This window comes from Erpetoichthys calabaricus, chromosome 10 (genome assembly GCF_900747795.2).
Source record: "Erpetoichthys calabaricus chromosome 10, fErpCal1.3, whole genome shotgun sequence".
Lineage (NCBI taxonomy): Eukaryota > Metazoa > Chordata > Cladistia > Polypteriformes > Polypteridae > Erpetoichthys > Erpetoichthys calabaricus.
Window position 1 is genome coordinate 83,758,650 of NC_041403.2, and position 17,778 is coordinate 83,776,427.

At 38.5% G+C, this 17,778-nt stretch overlaps 1 protein-coding gene across 2 annotated transcripts in view; it reads left to right on the forward strand.

Moving 5' to 3' along the window:
• Positions 1-17,778, forward strand: part of LOC114659193 (protein BCAP-like) — a 64,316-nt gene that overhangs the window by 11,680 nt on the left and 34,858 nt on the right. For both annotated transcript variants that reach the window (XM_028811516.2, XM_028811518.2), the window contains exons 9-13: positions 2,426-2,497; positions 4,401-4,517; positions 7,188-7,373; positions 14,482-14,591; positions 16,990-17,125. In XM_028811516.2, coding sequence (XP_028667349.1) covers positions 2,426-2,497; positions 4,401-4,517; positions 7,188-7,373; positions 14,482-14,591; positions 16,990-17,125 — 621 coding nt within the window. The remainder of the gene's footprint in view (positions 1-2,425; positions 2,498-4,400; positions 4,518-7,187; positions 7,374-14,481; positions 14,592-16,989; positions 17,126-17,778) is intronic.

Below are 17,778 nucleotides of genomic sequence, written 5' to 3' on the forward strand. Positions count from 1 at the left end.
ATTAGCCATTTAAAATAAAGTAGGCTCTTTTACTGGTTAGGTACACTGAATATGTAACTAATTAGTATAAAAAATACTTTTACACTCCTTCAAGGTACATTATTTATTATAGATAATTAATACAAACAAAAAGAGAAATACAATAATAAATCATTTTTACTTTTTCACTCCGTTTTTAGGGTCCTACATTCTCGAAAGATCACATTGTAGGTGGTTTAGGGTTACTTCACTTGACACCTCTTCATTTCATGTTTTGTCTCAGCCACAAAATTGTGCCTGTGGATATTGTATATGGTGAGGAGAAAAACATAAGAGGTCTGAAAATTGAGTAGAGACCATGAGCTAATAGCAAAGCTATCCCAATATCTCATCCACATACTTTTAAGTTGACATGATTTCTGCTATACTTGTCTGAACAAGTAGTTTATTCCAGATATCCAAATTTGTATTGATGTGGTGGATAGTTTTGATGACCCTGTATTTGATCACCATGCAGGCTTTTATTTTTGAAAATAAAGGTATTTTATCCGATACAAATATCAGATTAAGAAATCAATTTTTCCATTTAGTCATGGGTTGAATGCACTTGGTTGCTGCTCTCTACACAGCTGCAGTGTCTTTCTTGTAGCATGGCAAACAGAACTGTGCACAGTACTCCAGATGTGGTCTAACTGGTACATTATAAAGTAAGAACATAATGTCCCTTTCTACTTATTCAACAGATTTTACAATAAAACCCAACATTTTACTTGCCACTAAAATATAGCCTGTACTATGTGGTGGTATCTCTGTACCTGTACACTGTATGTTTGTATTCCAGTCAACTCATACAAGATGCAGCCTATGCTGGTAAGAAAGGATGCACTAGAATTCATCTTTCAGTCCTCACTCCCCACTCATATTGAAAAAATTACCACAGGCAATGATTAAGCTGAGGTATTAAAATTAAATACTCCAAAAAACATAGTGAGTGAGTAAGTTGAGTTTTTTCCTAGCTATTAAAATAGACTTGGCAGATTATCTCTCTATTATAAAAGGAAATCCTGAGACGAGAGTTTTTCAAAGAGATAATTTCAAGTCCCGCGAGACAAGACTTTGGCCATGAGGTTTTTTTTCAAGTCAAGCCCTCCTGTCAACCATATTCGACCACGCGCATGGCCCTCTCACCTCTCATTCATGTGAATGCTTTTGTCAGACACAGTTCCTGCGCTCTCAGCTCTTATAAATTTTTACATTTTCCTCACTTTAAGTTCCCAATAAAAGACTTATTATGTCCAAGTCTTATTGAAGAATTTCATCCTGAAGGGTTATCAACAGAAGAAATGAGTACACGGGCAATCCTAGCACCGAGAAACAAAGTCAAACGAATTAACGCAAAAATTGTTGGTCAGTTACACGGCAAATTGGTTAAATGTGTATCAGTAGACTGTGCTGAAACAGTTGGTGGTGATCATGCGGAAGATGAAAACATCAGTTTACAATATCCAGTAGAATATCTACAACTGTTAACATCGTCCGCCCATCCGGTCTTCTACCACCCGAATTACTGTTGAAAGAAGGATGTTTCCAAGAAAGGTTATGTAGTACATCTCCCGCGGATAACATTAGACACCAAAGAAAATCTTGATATGACCTTTGTATTAAAACCCTAACAGTTTCCCGTTAGAATAGCTTTTGCAAAGACAATTAACAAATACCAGAGACAAACATTCGAAAAAGTCGGTTTATTTATTAGAGAGAAAGAAACGCAATTCACTCACGTGCAATTATATGTTGTCACAATGCAAGTCCAAACACAAAATCAAAATTCAATGCAATACTGATGAAAATGTAATGCAAAAAATTGTTTTTACTGAAGTTTTACAGTAAAAGTGTAAGTTTTAAGAAGTATTTGCTTGTTAATTGCAAATCCAAACCAATGAAATCATATAACGCAACAAGTAACTCTTAACACAACATGAAACATAATTTTCTTTCAATTTATTATGTTTTACTATTTTTGAATATGGTTAATTACTCGCTGTAATGTAAAATAGTTAGTTCTATTATGCATATGTAACAATTCCCATGAAAATAACAATCTGTTTAAATTGTACATCTGTATACACGAGCAGATGAACCACAAAGTGGCTAGCTCTTAGCGCTGGCCTGGGGGTTGGCGAGCGAAGCGAGCAGGGGGCAAATGTTGTAACATTTATTATTAGTATCCAAGCAGAACTTAGTTATCCTAGTATTTGTACTGTTTTGTTCACCATGTGATTATTTTTTCTGTGGTTTGTGCATCTTCCTTACAATATATTAATAAGACTAAACAATACTTAATGTATATTTCTGACACAGTTTGATCAGTTTGATTTAGATAATATAACCAGGCATGACTGAAATATTCTAGTAATTCTTGTATTTTATTATAAATATTTTACAGGTTTTAAAAAGAAAAATGCAGGAAAAACAAATTGTTATTGAGGAGTTGACAGAACTTAGGAAGAAGGATAAGGTAAGTCTTCATGAACCAGTTTTACAGTGGGCAAATTGTCTTCCTTTCATTTTTATAAGGTTTTACAGTCTTGGTAATGTAAGTCTAAGATGGAAAACACTTTGTTTTATGTCATCAGCCATCACGTCCATCCACATCATCATCTTCAACCTCCCTATTTGTCATTTCCCATTAATGCATATTATTATTCAAAACCCCTTAACCTGTTCTTACCACAAGATTTATCTGCTCCATCAAATCCTTTATGTCAATTTTACCTTCTTGTTTTAATTTTATAACACCAACACATGATGTAAAATGTAGAAATGTAAACGGCTCAAAAAAATTAATGGAACATTTTTTTAATCAGAGTATAGCATCAAGTCAGTGAAACATCTGGGGTATTGATCTGGTCAGTTAAGTAGCAGAAGGGGTTGTTAATCAGTTTCAGCTGCTGTGGTGTTTAATGAAATTACTAACAGTTGCACTAAAGGGTCAATAATGAGACGAGTCCTAAAACAAGAATGGTTCAACAGGTGGAGGCCACGGACATTTTTACCTCCTTATCTTTTCTGATTGTTTGTTCACTAGTTTTGCATTTGGCTATGGTCAGTGTCACTACTGGTACAATGAGGTGACACTTGGACCCTACAGAGGTTGCACAGGTAGTCCAACTTCTCCTGGATGGCACATCAATATGTGCCATTGCCAGAAGTTTTGCTGTTTAACCAAGCACAGTCTCAAGGGCATGGAGATTCCAGGAGACAGGCAGTTACTCTAGGAGAGCTGGACAGAGCCGTAGAAGGTCCTTAACCCATCAGCAGGACCGGTGTTTGCTCCTTTGGGCAATGAGGAACAGGATGAGCACTGCCAGAGCCCTACAAAATGACCTCCAGCAGGCCACTTGTGTGAATGTCTGTGACCAAACAATCAGAAACAGACTTCATGATGGTGGCCTGAGGGCCCAACGTCCTCTGGTGGGCCCTTTGCTCACTGCCTGGCACCATGGAGCTCGATTGGCATTTGCCATAGAATACCAGAATTGGCAGGTCCACCAATGGCACCCTTTGCTTTTCACAGATGAGAGCAGGTTCATCCTGAGCACATGTGACAGAAGTGAAAGGGTCTGGAGAAGCCAAGGAGAACATTATGCTGCCTGTAACGTTGTTCAGCATGACTGGTTTGGTGATGAGTCAGTGATGGTCTGGAGGCATATCCATGGAAGGACGCACAGACCTTTACAGGCTAGACAATGGCACCTTGACTGCCATTAGGTATCGGGATGAAATCCTTGGACCCATTGTCAGACCCTATGCTGGTGCAGTGGGTCATGGGTTCCTCCTGGTGCACGACAATGCCCGGCCTCATGTGGTAAGAGTATGCAGGCAGTTCCTGGAGGATGAAGGAATTGATACCATTGACTGGCCCCCACGCTTGCCTGACCTAAATCCAATAGAACACTTCTGGGACTTTATGTTTTGGTCCATCCGCAAGGTTGCACCTCAGACTGTCCAGGAGCTCAGTGATGCTGTGGTTCAGATCTGGGAAGAGATACCCCCACCCAGGACACCATCCATAGTCTCATTAGGAGCATGCACCAATATTGTCAGGCTTGCATACAAGCACACGGGTGGCCATACAAAATACTGAGCATGATTTGGAGATTTGGAGTTGCTGAATTTTGGCAAAATGGACTAGCCTGCAGCGTCATTTTTTTCGGGGTTTCTTTGAATTCAGCCCCCTGTAGGTGAATCATTTTCATTTCCATTAAATGACGTGGCATCCTTTCCTTTCTAACACATTACCCAGTCCATATCAATATAGATATCCAGCATGATTTTTTTTCCCCATTGAGATCTGATGTGTTTTCAAAGTGTTCCTTAAATTTTTTTGAGAAGTATATTTTAAAAATCCTTTCTTACAGGATGATGTTGACATAGCTAGTAAACTTTTTAAGTCAGTAGAAGAAACTCGAGCTCACTTACAAGGGCAGCTTCGCATCAAGGAATCTGAAAATAACAGGATAACCGTGCAATTACGGGTAAGTAGATTACTTTGCAAAAACTACCATTGTTAGTCTTTTAATGAAGAAACTTTGACATTCGGTACATTGTTGTGTCTTAGGTCAGATGCATTTTGGGAATCTGTTTTTCCTTCACATTTGTATTTGTAATGCTACATGGGCAAGTAGATCTGTCTCCCAGTTTGACTAGTAACCAACAGTTGGAAATTGTGGCCATACAATTAATGCCATGGGTTCCCAGTTGTACAATTCTTGTGCAATAAAGCAGGTAGTAGGCAACATTTATTTATTTTAAGACAAGGTAGTCTGTTTCCTGCACAGAATGTTTGTGTTATTGTCTCTGTGATTCATTTAACCATGTTTTGTGCTGTTTGCTATTCAGATTCTAAGCACATACTGCAATGACTTACTGATTCTGTATTTGTTTTAACTAGGCTTGCATAGATATAGAGTGAAAGCTTAATAGTATAATTTTTTTTGTTCAGCTATTTTTAAAACTTAAGTTCATTTGCATTGGTAGACAATGAAAGCCAGTTGGAGGCTACTAAAATCCTAGATATCATGATGTTCATTCTTAATGTTTGCTGTATAGTCTCTACTGTTAAACAATTTTTTATGAGACATCTATCACAAGATACACACACATATCCCAGATAACAACTGAAATTAACATTATAGCTTGTTGTTCAACTGTGGGAGAAAAGACACATGAAACATGATTAAGATCTGCTGTACTACAGATACAAATTGGGCTAGAGTGTAAGTGTGATGAGAGAACCGTGCTACTAACTGCAACACTGCATTGCTGCTGCCTTCTAACAGGCTGACCTATTTTCCTGCCTGAATGGCAATTGAGAAACACCATAGTTGTGAGTCTGACACAACTCCATGAAACCGCAGAAGAGCAAGAAAGGTTTAATGTTTCAATTTAATCCCAGTGGATACTAATACATTGGTGTAATGTTCACAGAGCTTTTCTGTACCAGTTAGATAAAGCTTTCTGTCCTTCTTGTGCATCTGTTCTTGTATAGTTTACTTGACACTTTCATTTTTGCCATAACACATCTCAAAGTGGTGGCTCTTCAGATGAGAGAACCAGTGGCAGTTGCATGGTGATGGGTGTTGAAAATGGGTTGTAGGTTTTGAATCCACTGGTTCACATAGCAGCTTTGTAAGTCATTCGTGACTGGAGCCTTTGTCATGAAGCACTATGGGGATGTGTAACAGTTTTACTGCTGTTCACTTAGTGACTGCCTCAAATACCAAAGAAAATCTGCATTATATTGACCATTTACAGTACATCATGTGGGTCTTTTAAGACTTACAATCAATAATTACTCCACCATCAGCTTCATAACAAATGGAGCACATGATCTTGCTGGTACTAACTTTGTATTTCTTTGCTGTTGCAGAATCCCATGCTGCTGTTGGTTCAGTTGTCATTTAGACATATTTGGGTTATAGTGATTTATTCAAGTTTCATCCCCAGTTATAAAAAGCTTACTAAATTTCTTCAAGTATCAATTCAATAAATTAAGCTTTCCTTTGAACTTTGGATCCAATGATGCTTCATTTCAGAAGTCCATATTGTGGGCTTTTAGCACGGACAGACCTAGCTAATACTTAGTTGTTCTTGAAGAATGGATTCAACTGACTCATAGCTAAACCATATATTGTTTTATGTGTTATATCCTGCTTCTTTGGTTCTCCATTATGATTTTCTCCATAGTGACTGCATATTCTGTTATCAGTGTCGAAAGCTAGCCAATCATTGTGTCCTCAACTAAAGTCCTCTTGTCACAGTGGACTTATGTAGCCCATATCTTCACTGTGGCATACTGGAGGTACTGATTTTCGTACATGTTGACAGAAGAGGGTCATAACTAGATGAGGCAAACATAAATGAGAAATGATTCTCCCTTTGCTGACTCCGGTAAGCAAATTAAATTGATTATAATTCATGAAAAGAATGCAAATATAATCCTTGCTGTGCAAATACAGCAACCTCCAGCACAGAATAGTGGTTCTGTAATGCCATACTTTTGTCCAAAGATTGCCCTATATAAGTACCTAATATGCTTCAACAGATTTCAAAGCATACTTTTTTTTCCCCTTTTTAACCTTTTTAACTTAAATTTTATTGTTCAGTGATACACACTTGGTAATCAGATTGGGGTGGCACAATGATAGTGCTGCTGCTTCGCTAAGGGACTAGTTTTAATGTCCCAGGTACCCCCTGGATGTTCTCCCCTTATGTTCTCCGTGTGTTCATGTGCGTTTCCTTCCACCGTCCAAAGACATGCAGGTTAGGTGGATTGGTGGGGTGTGTGTGTCCATCCAGGAACTGTTTCTGCATTGCGCCTGATATTTGCTGGGATGGGATCCCACTTCTCCTAACCCTACTCTGAATAAGCAAGTTTAGGAAATGGATACATTTATATGGATAGATTCAGACTGATCTAGGCAAAGTTTTAATAATATGAAATTGGAAAAATAACAGGAAATAATATGTAAATTCATACTGATAACAGTGGCACACAGTAAGCTTTAGATAACTGAGAAAAATCTGTTAAAACCAATAGTATTATTAGTGTGCGAACATATGGATCCTTATGCTACATATTTCTTTTTTTCTTAAAGCATCTTGAGCTCATTATAGTTAAAACAGTGGAACTTGTATTTTTTTAGGGCATGGAAAGAAAAATTACAGAACAAAAACTTGAGATTGAAAGTCTAAGAAGTCAGATTTCAATTTTGAAAGAAAAGTCCCATGATGAGAAAGAAGCCCTTAAAAAAGCCACAAAAGCACAGAAACAAAGAGCAGAGTATCTTGAGTTGGCTGTGGACAAATGTCGTATTCAAATTGAAGAAAAGGTATGCTGTTTTCTTTGGCAATAAATGGTTATTTAATCAAGATATGAACCGAAAACAAATCATAAGTGGAAACAACTGCATAGACAGTCTTGGGTATAACTGCTTTTGTTATCCTTCCACTATGCTTGTTAATTTTAGTTTCTGAAAAGCAGCTTTAAATATTAACGTATATATTTGTCTGTATGAGTCACAAGCAAAACAAAGTTTTCATGCATTCTTTTACGTGACTATCATTCTTTATGAATAGATCACCCAGAATTCTAATTTTACAGTTGTCCATAGGTTGGAAGAATTAATTGTTCAGTCCAGATAATTATTTTGTATATTTTGTACTGGGACCTCTAAAGTACCTATTATAAAAATAAATGGCGCTAAATTAGATGCTGCGAATCAAATAGATGAGTGTACCTTATATATAGCACCTTCAAAGTCAAGCCATTCTGCAGCATAGCAACCACACAAATTTATGCATACCCAAAAATGACAGTGCAGGTGGTGGTGTTTTTCTTTAATTTTTTATAGTTTTTTTTCAATCTCTAGTTGACGCCATTTTGAGCCTGGGAGCACATGAACGCTACAGGTGTTGCTCCATCGAACGTCCATGAGCCCATAGAAGGCGTGGCAGTTTCAAGTGTTCAATGAAACTCATTGCTAATATACTGTAAGTAAACAAGGAAATATTTGATTATGACGAGGTAGATGCTTGTTTTTTATGTAAAGGCAGCTTTTGTACTTAGTTAAGTATACTGATTAGGAGATTAAATCAGCTGGATGAAGACAAATACTCTCATGATATTTGTAGGAACTAAATAATTTGAATATTTCCTCCAAAGCCACCTTAGGGCAGCCTGGGTATATTAAATAGCTTCCCATCCCTAATGTATGATGAACGTACCACAGAAGTGCAAAAATACAGAGTTAGTCCACTCAGCCATACTTTTAACACATTCTTTATCATTGTCATGTAAAGAAGTGGTATAATAGAAATAGTGGCTTAATAACATTATGCTACTGTTGTTTAAAACGTTTTTTGCTCAAGAACATAATCAGCTTAAACACTAAGCCAACAGAAGACTTTTTGCGTAAGAAAAATCGGGAAATGTCATTTACACTGACAACAAAGAAAATTAAAATATTATTATGAAGGTTAGTAGTCAGACTTTAAATGGTTTTTCTTACTAATGAACGCTTTGTTCCCCTGAGATGGCTGTAGATGTAAGGGCCCACAAAGTGATGTTAGTAATTCTGTTTCTTCATCTGAACTGTAAATGACCATGTAAAACACTCTTGCTAAATAGGAAGACTGATCACATGTTTGTGATAAATGATTTGGAAATCTGTTTTTTTTCCCTCTCTCTCTCTCTCTCTCTCTCCCCCCCCCCCCCCCATTCCCAACTACCCACTTCACTGTAAATGACTTGCACCTCGTTCCTAAGTTGACACCTCGATTTTTTGTGTCATAATATATAATTTTTTCCACTGAGTACCAGTTTTCTTAACACATCTCCAAAAGTGCTTGTGGTAGGGTGTTTGATGATTTTTGGCTTCTGTAATAGGTTAAGCAGGTATAAAGTATGTACAGTGAATTCATGAAGTATTCAGACCCCCTGACTTTCTGCACACTTTATTGTGTTGTAGATTTAATTGTAATCTTTGGCATTTTGCCCACCGGTCTACAGTCAATAACTCATAATGAGAAAGTGAGAAAGGTTTGCAAATTTTATTTAAAATCAAAAGCTGAAATCTCTCATTCATATAGAATTATTCAGACCCTTTAACTCAGGACTTTGTAAAAGTCCCTTTTACACCAATTACATCTTCAAGTCTTCTTGGTAAGTCTAGTCAAGCTTTGCACACCTGATGTGAACACTTTATCCCATTCTTCCTGGCAGATCCTTTTGAGCGCCTTTAGATTAGATGGGTAGCATCTGTAAACTGTCATCCATCCATCCATCCATCCATGTTCCAACCCGCTGAATCCAAACACAGGGTCACGGGGGTCTGCTGGAGCCAATCCCAGCCAACACAGGGCACAAGGCAGGGAAACAATCCCGGTCAGGGTGCCAACCCACCACAGTGTAAACTGTCATGTTCATGTTTTTCCACAAATGTTCTGTGGGGTTTTTTCAGTCTGTTCTTTGGCTAGGTTGCTCAAGAACAGTCAGAGGATTGCCCTGAAGCCATTTCTGCATTGCTTTGGCTCTTTGTTTCGGGTCATTTAATGGTGAACAGTCAACCAAGTCTTGTGCACTCTGGAGCAGGTGTTTTTTTTTTGTTTTTTTTTTTTTATAAAAGCCTCTCTGTAATTGGCTCCATTCTTACCAGTCTCCATGTCTCTTCTGTAGGAAAGCACCCCATAACATGATGCTGTCATCATCAGGGATGTTATTAGGCAGATGATGAGCAGTGCCTGGTCTTCACCCGACATAATGCTTGGAGTTCTGCCCAAAGACTTCAATTTTTGTCTTACCAGACCAGGCAATCTTTTTCCTCATGTTGTCGGACACTTTTAAACTGTCATATGCCTTTTACTTGATAGTGGCATCCTTCTAGTCACTGTACCATAATTGCCTGATTGATAAAGTGCTCCTCCCAACAAGCTGTCCATCTCAGCAGAGGACTGCACCTCCTTGACCAAGGCCCTTCTTGACCAGTTACCCGGTTTAACCTAACTCAAGGCTTCATCACAATTTTATTTTAGATTAGATTAGATAATTTTGGTATTCAGTAGAGTTTCTTGGAATTCTTGGCTTGGCTTTTGTTCTGAAATGCAGTGTAAATTGTGGGACTTTATATACATAGGTATGTACCTCTCTGAACTATGTCCAATCAATTCACTTTGACACAGGTGAACTCCAATCAAGGTGTAGACACAGCTCCAGGATAATTAAAACAAATAAGATACAACTGACCACAATTTGGAGTGCAACAGCAAAGGGTCTGAATACTTATAAATGAGAGATCTGCAGACTTTTCTGAAAACATATTTTCTCTTTGTCATTATGGGTCATTGAAGTTAGATTGACAGGCAGAAAGTACTGGGCTCTGAATGCTTTCTGAATCTATTGTATATACACCTATCTGAACATGCAATGGTCTAATTTGTAGTTTTGTGAAACAGAAGTGTACATTTCACCCATATGTTTATTAAAATGTATGTTGGGTTGAAAATGCAAAACATTACAAGCTCGCTGTATCAAATTCAGGGTAGTGGTAGGGTGGAGCCTATGCAGGCACAAATCGGCCCTTGGCAGAACACTAATCCATCACAGAGCTTATTCACATCCTCTCACTCTCACTTGCAGAGGGCAAATTTGGACCATCACGTCTGTGCTGTTGTGTGAGGGAAACCGGGTTTCCCAAAGACATCTCATGCAGACATCGCACAAATGACAAATGGGTGTGAGAATCGAACCCAGGGTTTTGTATCCTTGAAGCAACACTGCTAACCACTATGTCATAATGCTAAACTGAAAATGCATAGCATAAGAAAGTATTTTTTCTCCGTTTCAGAATTATGATGAGTTCAGCAGCCACATTTTCTAAACTCTTAATTTTCTGCTACTGCTTTTTCAAAAATGCAAGTCTATATATAGACACATTTTTACATATAATGAGCCAAAACAGAGTGCTAGTTCCTCCTATGATATATTTTTGTCTTTGGGATAATATACAGATCCTAAAAAGAAATCCGTATGAGACCCCATATGAAATCAAATGGCGCTATAGAAATTATAAGGCAGCAGTGTTATACAAAAGATAAGAAACTTAGATAAAAATTTCAATAATTAATTAAGTTTATTTGCTCTGATAAGATTAAATTACAGATACGCGGTTTGGTAGAGGAAGGACTTGGCATCATGATGAATCATGAACAGAAACTATACTTTTTTTTTTTTTTTTTTTTTCAGTTGTATTTTTAAATTGTCTTTATATTAGTGTATTGTCATTAGTGTATTAACCTGCACAAATTCTCATGGATTTACATAGCTGAAAGACTTGACTTTGAAGTTCGCTGTCTGAATATTTCGTTATTCTTTTAAGAGTGTCCCACAACAGACCATTTAGTGTTATAAATCACTAGAGGTTCATAATCAGAATAATTTGACATCAAATTGCAATTTTCCTTTCCTACTGGATTTTTTGAGGTAATTGTAAAATTTTGAAATTTGGGTGAATTAAATCTTTAAAACTTATAATTGTATAAATCAGTAACATTTACTGTTTTATATAGTTTACTGCAGTCACTTTGGAGTCTTGGGTATAACGTCAGACTGCATATGGCCCTGAAAACCGTCCTCCAACTTCCAGGGAAAACTTGGGGGTTGGTGGCAGGATTGGAACTCTAGCCATCATAAAAATTTCATGTAGCTCAAATGGCAGACAAGACTCCTTTCTGTTCTCTGCTGGAGTAGCTCTGCTGCAGCCACCCATAGGAAGGCTGCTCATATTATGATGGGGTTGCCCGCATTGTTGGACTTGGTACTCCAATACTGGTAATGCTGTGAAGGAGATTGACCACATCCTTGTGGGCAGACGCTGGAGGCTTCTACAAAACTGCATGGTCCACAGAAGTGCCCAGTTTGTGAATTCTGACCACAGTCGTCTTGTTGCTACTCTGAAGATCCAGCTTAAGTGCAGTAGGCTCCCACCTACTAGGAAATAGAGGCTGGACCTGGCCGGACTCCAAGATCAGACTGTTTCTAATGAGTTTGCATGCAGTTTGTGTGAGGAACTTGCAGACTTGGGTGCAACTGCCAAACCTAATGTGATGTGGAAGACCACCCGTGACAAGACCCTGTAGGTTAAGATTTTGCTGGTGTTGCTCATGTTCCCAGAATGAGGTATTTCATCTTGCAGGGCACCCTGGATATCATCAAGAGGAGTCGCAACACATGGCTTGATGGTAACTCTGGTTTGTACCGTTAACTGAGAAGGATGGCTGCGAAGGCTCTGAGGGCAGATTGTTAGAGATATAAGTCAGCAAGTGACACACCATTTGTGGTCTGGTGACCCACGTCCTGGCTACAGAGGAAAAGCATTCTGCACATCTGAATCTGTTCTTTGGGGAATCAAGTCGCGGCAGGCGATGTAACGGTTCTTACGGATGACCCTGCAGTTGTTACCCCAGCTGGGTTGGCTACTTTGATCAGCTGTTTAAAGATGATCCACTGGGTAGGACATTGGACATCTCTGGATCCACGGCTCTTGTGGCTGATCCTTCAATAACCTATCAACCACACAACCACCCAACCTGGTGAGATTGCACCGGTGGTGAACCAGCTGATGGTAGGGAAGGCTGCAAGGATCTGTGGTGTCTGGAGTGAACTTCTCCAGGTTGGTGGCAAGGTTGTCCTCCTGGCATTGCAAGCAATCTTTGCTTCCATCTGGGAGAAGGGCATCATCCCAACTAACTGGAAAACGTGACTTGTCGTCCCTATCTAGAAAGGGAAGGGTGAAAGCCTAGATTGTGGTAGTGGGGATAACACTTTTCTTAGTGCCAGGTAAGGTCCTTGCTAGGGTCATCCTCAATAGGATCTGTGATCACTTGCTCACCTACAAGTGTCCGGAGCAGTCTGGTTTTACACCTAAGAAGTCTTAACATCGACTGCATCCTGGCACTAAGGGTTCGGATGGAGTGCAAACACAAATATATACAGAGTTTCTTTGCAGCCCTTGTCGATTTATTTTTTTTTCGTAAAGCATTCAATTCAGTTGATGGAGCTGCCTTGTGAAACATCCTGAGACTTCATGGGATCCTCCCTGAAGTTGCTGGATGTCATGGCCAGCCTGTACAGTGGTACTGTGAGTGCTGTGCTGAGTGGAGGCAGAACCTCTGCATTTTTTCCCAGTTGATTCTGGGGTTCGTCAGAGGTGTGTTCTTGCTCCTACCCTGTTCAATCCGTGCATGGACTAGGTGTTTGGCAGAGGCATAGGGTCTGGTGGCCATGGGTCATCTGTTGGTGAAGAAAGATTTACTCATCTTGACTTTGCTGACGATGCTATGATCTTTGTGGAGTCAATGGAGGTTCTGATCGGGGTTCTTGAGACTGAGTGAGGAGTTTGAGTGTTTGCAAAAGAACAAAGGTCCAAATCTTTAGAGTCCTGGTGCTTCCTGTTTTGCTATGTTTGTGAGACATGGATGTTATCCAGTGACCTGAGTCGAAGACTAGACTCCTTTGGTTCTATACTCTTCAGAGAATCCTTGGGTACTACTGGTTTGATTTTGTGTCGAACGAGTGGTTGCTTGCAGAGTCCTGAATGGGACACATTGCCTACATTGTGAGAGAGCATCAGTCATGGCACTACAGCCTTTTGGCGAGATTCCCTGAGGCTGTTCTGGCTCTGAGCATACTCATTGCTGAGGACCTAAGCGGCTGGACCAGGCCAAGAGGACACCCACGTAACACCTGGCTGTGGCAGATAGATGGTCATTTCCGGAGAGTGAGAATGGACCACATGTCTGCCGGGGCATTTGCCAACCAGAATCTCTAGCTGTTTCATTGTGTGATGGGTGCAGCACCGCACTGTACCAGTGCATGCTCCCTGACCTAACCTGACCTTGGGAGTAACTAAAAGCATAATGGAAAAATTTTGTGTTTTTGTGCAGTTTTCCCCCAGTAATCACAATTTGAAATTAAAAATAGATGGAAATATACAAACGAGCATAATATAGCATCTCTCATTTTTTTTTCAGATGCAATGAGTTGCTGGGGGAATTTTGTTTTATGGATTTCAAATAAAGTTCATAATGAGCATAATGTATTTATGCAATGATGAGGGTAGTGCTAAGATAATCAATTACGTTTATAATTTATAATCTATAATAGTTGAACTTTTGTTAAATGATATGAAAAGGTTTTGAAAAGTTGAAAATATTATTTGGTACTTGGCATGTAATTTCATAATCACTGCATTTTTAATATAGTGCTCCTTTGCAGACATTAAAACAATACATACAATGTAAAATTAGACAATATATGCTGCCTTGATACCATAATAACTTAGAATGTATTTATCTGATTTAAAAATACTAAAATTAATATTGCTTGATTTTCTTGGAGATCTCCATAAACCACTCTAAACAGTCTCTTGTTTTTATATGAAGGATGTTTTGCTTAGTGAAGCACTGTCAGCGGCTAACAAATGGAAAAGCAATCACGCACAAACAGCAGCGGAAAAATTCCAACTAGAAGGCAAAATTGGAACTCTAGAATAGTAAGTAGAGTAAAAAGAAATTTCCTGAGGTGGGAGAGGAAACAAAACGAAAAAATGTCTAGACAGAGTTGATTTATGTTATTTTTAATAAATTAAACTGTGTTTTTTGTCACAGATACTGTATTACACACATAATTAATAATTGCTTATTTATTAGTAGACAGTTCTCAGATTTCCATTCAGTACTGTAATGTCAGTTGTATGCAGCCTAGAAGCCATTCTTATAGAATGGCAACAATATGCGGGACTGACTGTAGTAAACTGTCATGTCCTTGTCTGAACATGGTGATGACTATGTCCTGTCCTATGATGGATTGCAGCCAGTGTTGTAAGGCAGGGATACTCTCATGTACAAATGTACATTTGTATTTAGCATGTCAACAAGATTTGTTAATTATCATTTAAATGAAAAATTGCTGATGTTCTGGCCCCAGTATAACAAAAAAAATTGACTGGATGTACCGTACTTGGTATCAGTCAGGTTTATTTTGCATTTTAACGGAGAAGTTATTGAGATTAAGGGTAAAGCCAGTGTCTGTTATATGTCTTACGTCAAAAAGAAAACGGTCATCTAGATTTTAAAAAATGTCAAACAAAACTCCACAGCTGTTTCACAATTCACATGATAAGCAATCCTGTGTAAGGGATCTAGTCAAAATTAAATAAATTGATAGCTGAGAAATATGAACCGATTGTCATTCATTTTACTGTACCAAGAGGAAAATGTGATCTTGGTAAAAACATAATCTTTCAGCAGATGACATCCCAAAAAACACTGAGAACAAAATTAAGACATAGATTCATAAAATAATGGTACATTAATGGCACTATTTGGTTCTTTATTGGATTGTGTGGTTACTCGTAGAACAATTGGTTGACAAAGCACCATTTCATTCCGGGAAGATCTCTTTGCATATGAAGACTGTTCTTAGAAAAACTTCCTAATAACAAAATCTTTAATGTATAGTAGGTTACCTAGCAGGACACTAATAGATTAAGAAAACCTGTACTTTAGTCTATGTTACCGTATGCGGCAAGAGTCTTTTTAAAATCATCACTTATTGGTATTACACAACCATGTTGTCATCCATTCATGGTTATTTACTGTATGAAGCCTGTTACGAATGTGAATAAATAAAGGTTCTTTCAGGACCTTCCATGTGGATGGGTCTTTTTGGGAGCTACAAATGGTTCCCCAGTGGCATCGCTGTGAAGAACCAATCTGCACCTTTATTTTTAAGACTTCATGCAGAGTAAAAGTCTACAAATGCATCACTTATTGGTCACCTCAGATAACTGACATCACAATCAATAAAGCTGTATGGGATCACTTGGACAGGGAAAGGAAAACCTGCCAAAAAAGAATTCTGGCAAATTCTGCAAGAAGCTTGGGAGAATTCATCCTAAGCCTATCTGGGGAAAAATCATGTACCAGTGTACTTAAAAGAATTGCTTCAGTTTTGTAATCTAAGAGAGGCCATATAAAACAAACACTTGTTTTAAAGACAAAAATCATCCATCCGTCCATTATCCAACCCGCTATATCCCAACTACAGGGTCACGGGGGTCTGCTGGAGCCAATCCCAGCCAACACAGGGTGCAAGGCAGGAAACAAAGCCTGGGCAGGGCGCCAGCCCATCACAGGACGTGCACACACACCAGGCACAATTTGGGATCACCAATGCACCTAACCTGCATGTCTTTGGACTGTGGGAGGAAACTGGAGTACCCGGAGGAAACCCACGCAGACACAGGGAGAACATGCAAACTCCACGCAGGGAGGACCTGGGAAGCGAACCCGGGTCTCCTAACTGCGAGGCAGCACCGCTACCCACTGTGCCACCATGCCGCCCGACAAAAATCATTCTTGTCAATATTTTTTATTAATAGTTACATTTATTCTAATGTTCTGCAGTGTTTTATAAGCAGGTTAATTTGCATTTCTAGATTAGCCTACCAAGGGGTGATTGTACCTGGGTATCTTGAGTGCACATGTTAATTGACTGGGCTCCCATCTAGATATAGTTCCAGGTTTACGCATCCATGCTTTTACTGGAAAATGGAATATTTTATGTTTAGATAAATAAATAGATACATGCTGTTTTTATTTATTAGAAAAAAAGTATTTTAATATAATAAATATTTTAACCTAAAAGCAACAAAAGGTCATCACAGTAAAGAAATTAAATATTTTTTCCACATTTACAGTACAATGCCTTTTAAGTCTCACATAAAAGAGGGGTATTAGGAAAACTATGCTACTTTTTTTTACCAGCTTTTACTGTAATGAGCAGTGTAATGCTTCACAAAGCCTTTTTAGCTTTATAGCTCATGTACATGCTTAAAATGGTCTACTATCTTGTTACAAATGTACATTTATTTCCTTTTATTGTTAAAGCCAGTTTGCAGACTTGAATCAACAGCTGCAGAAAGCAAGTGATGGTGCCAGAACTTCAGATGAAGAAATGTTACAGAAAATGTCAGTTCTTAAATCAGAAAATACAAAACTTAATGTTGAAAATTCAAGACTTAAGGTATGCCATAGAGTACTTCAATATTGACTAAAGCACAACTTTGCTAAAAGTTTTGTTCAAAGAAAAATTTAAATGTTCTGTTATTGCCAGCTATACTACTTAGATTACATTAGATAAAACTTCATTAATTCCATGGGGATGTTCAAATGCATACAGCAGCAAAAACATAAACAAGAATACAGACTTCCGGGACAAATAATACAGCCGATTGATCAATCAGTCGATCAAATAAGTAAGTAAATAAACTTAATGGGTACATCAGGTGGAAGCTCTGAATTGCAGTGGGCAATAAAGATACCTAGATGCACTTCATAGCACACCGTGTTGCAATGACACTGTGGCTAAAAGTGCTCCAAGGGAGCATTTTTCACAATGGCATCCATATTTGCCACCATTCACTTTTCCCTATCAGCTTCCAGTGTGTCCGGGTTTCACCCTGTGATGAAGCAGGCTTTCCTGTTAAGTTTGTTCAGGCGTCGTGCTCCTTTTGTGCTTGGGTTACTTCTTCAGGCGACCACAGCACACTGGCTGCTATGGACTACACACATCAAAAGACTTTGACTATTAGATAAAAAACACATGTCTAGTTACATAGCATGATTTCTGTTCTTTCTCCAGTTTTCTGACCTTAAAAACCTAAACAGCATAAAGTT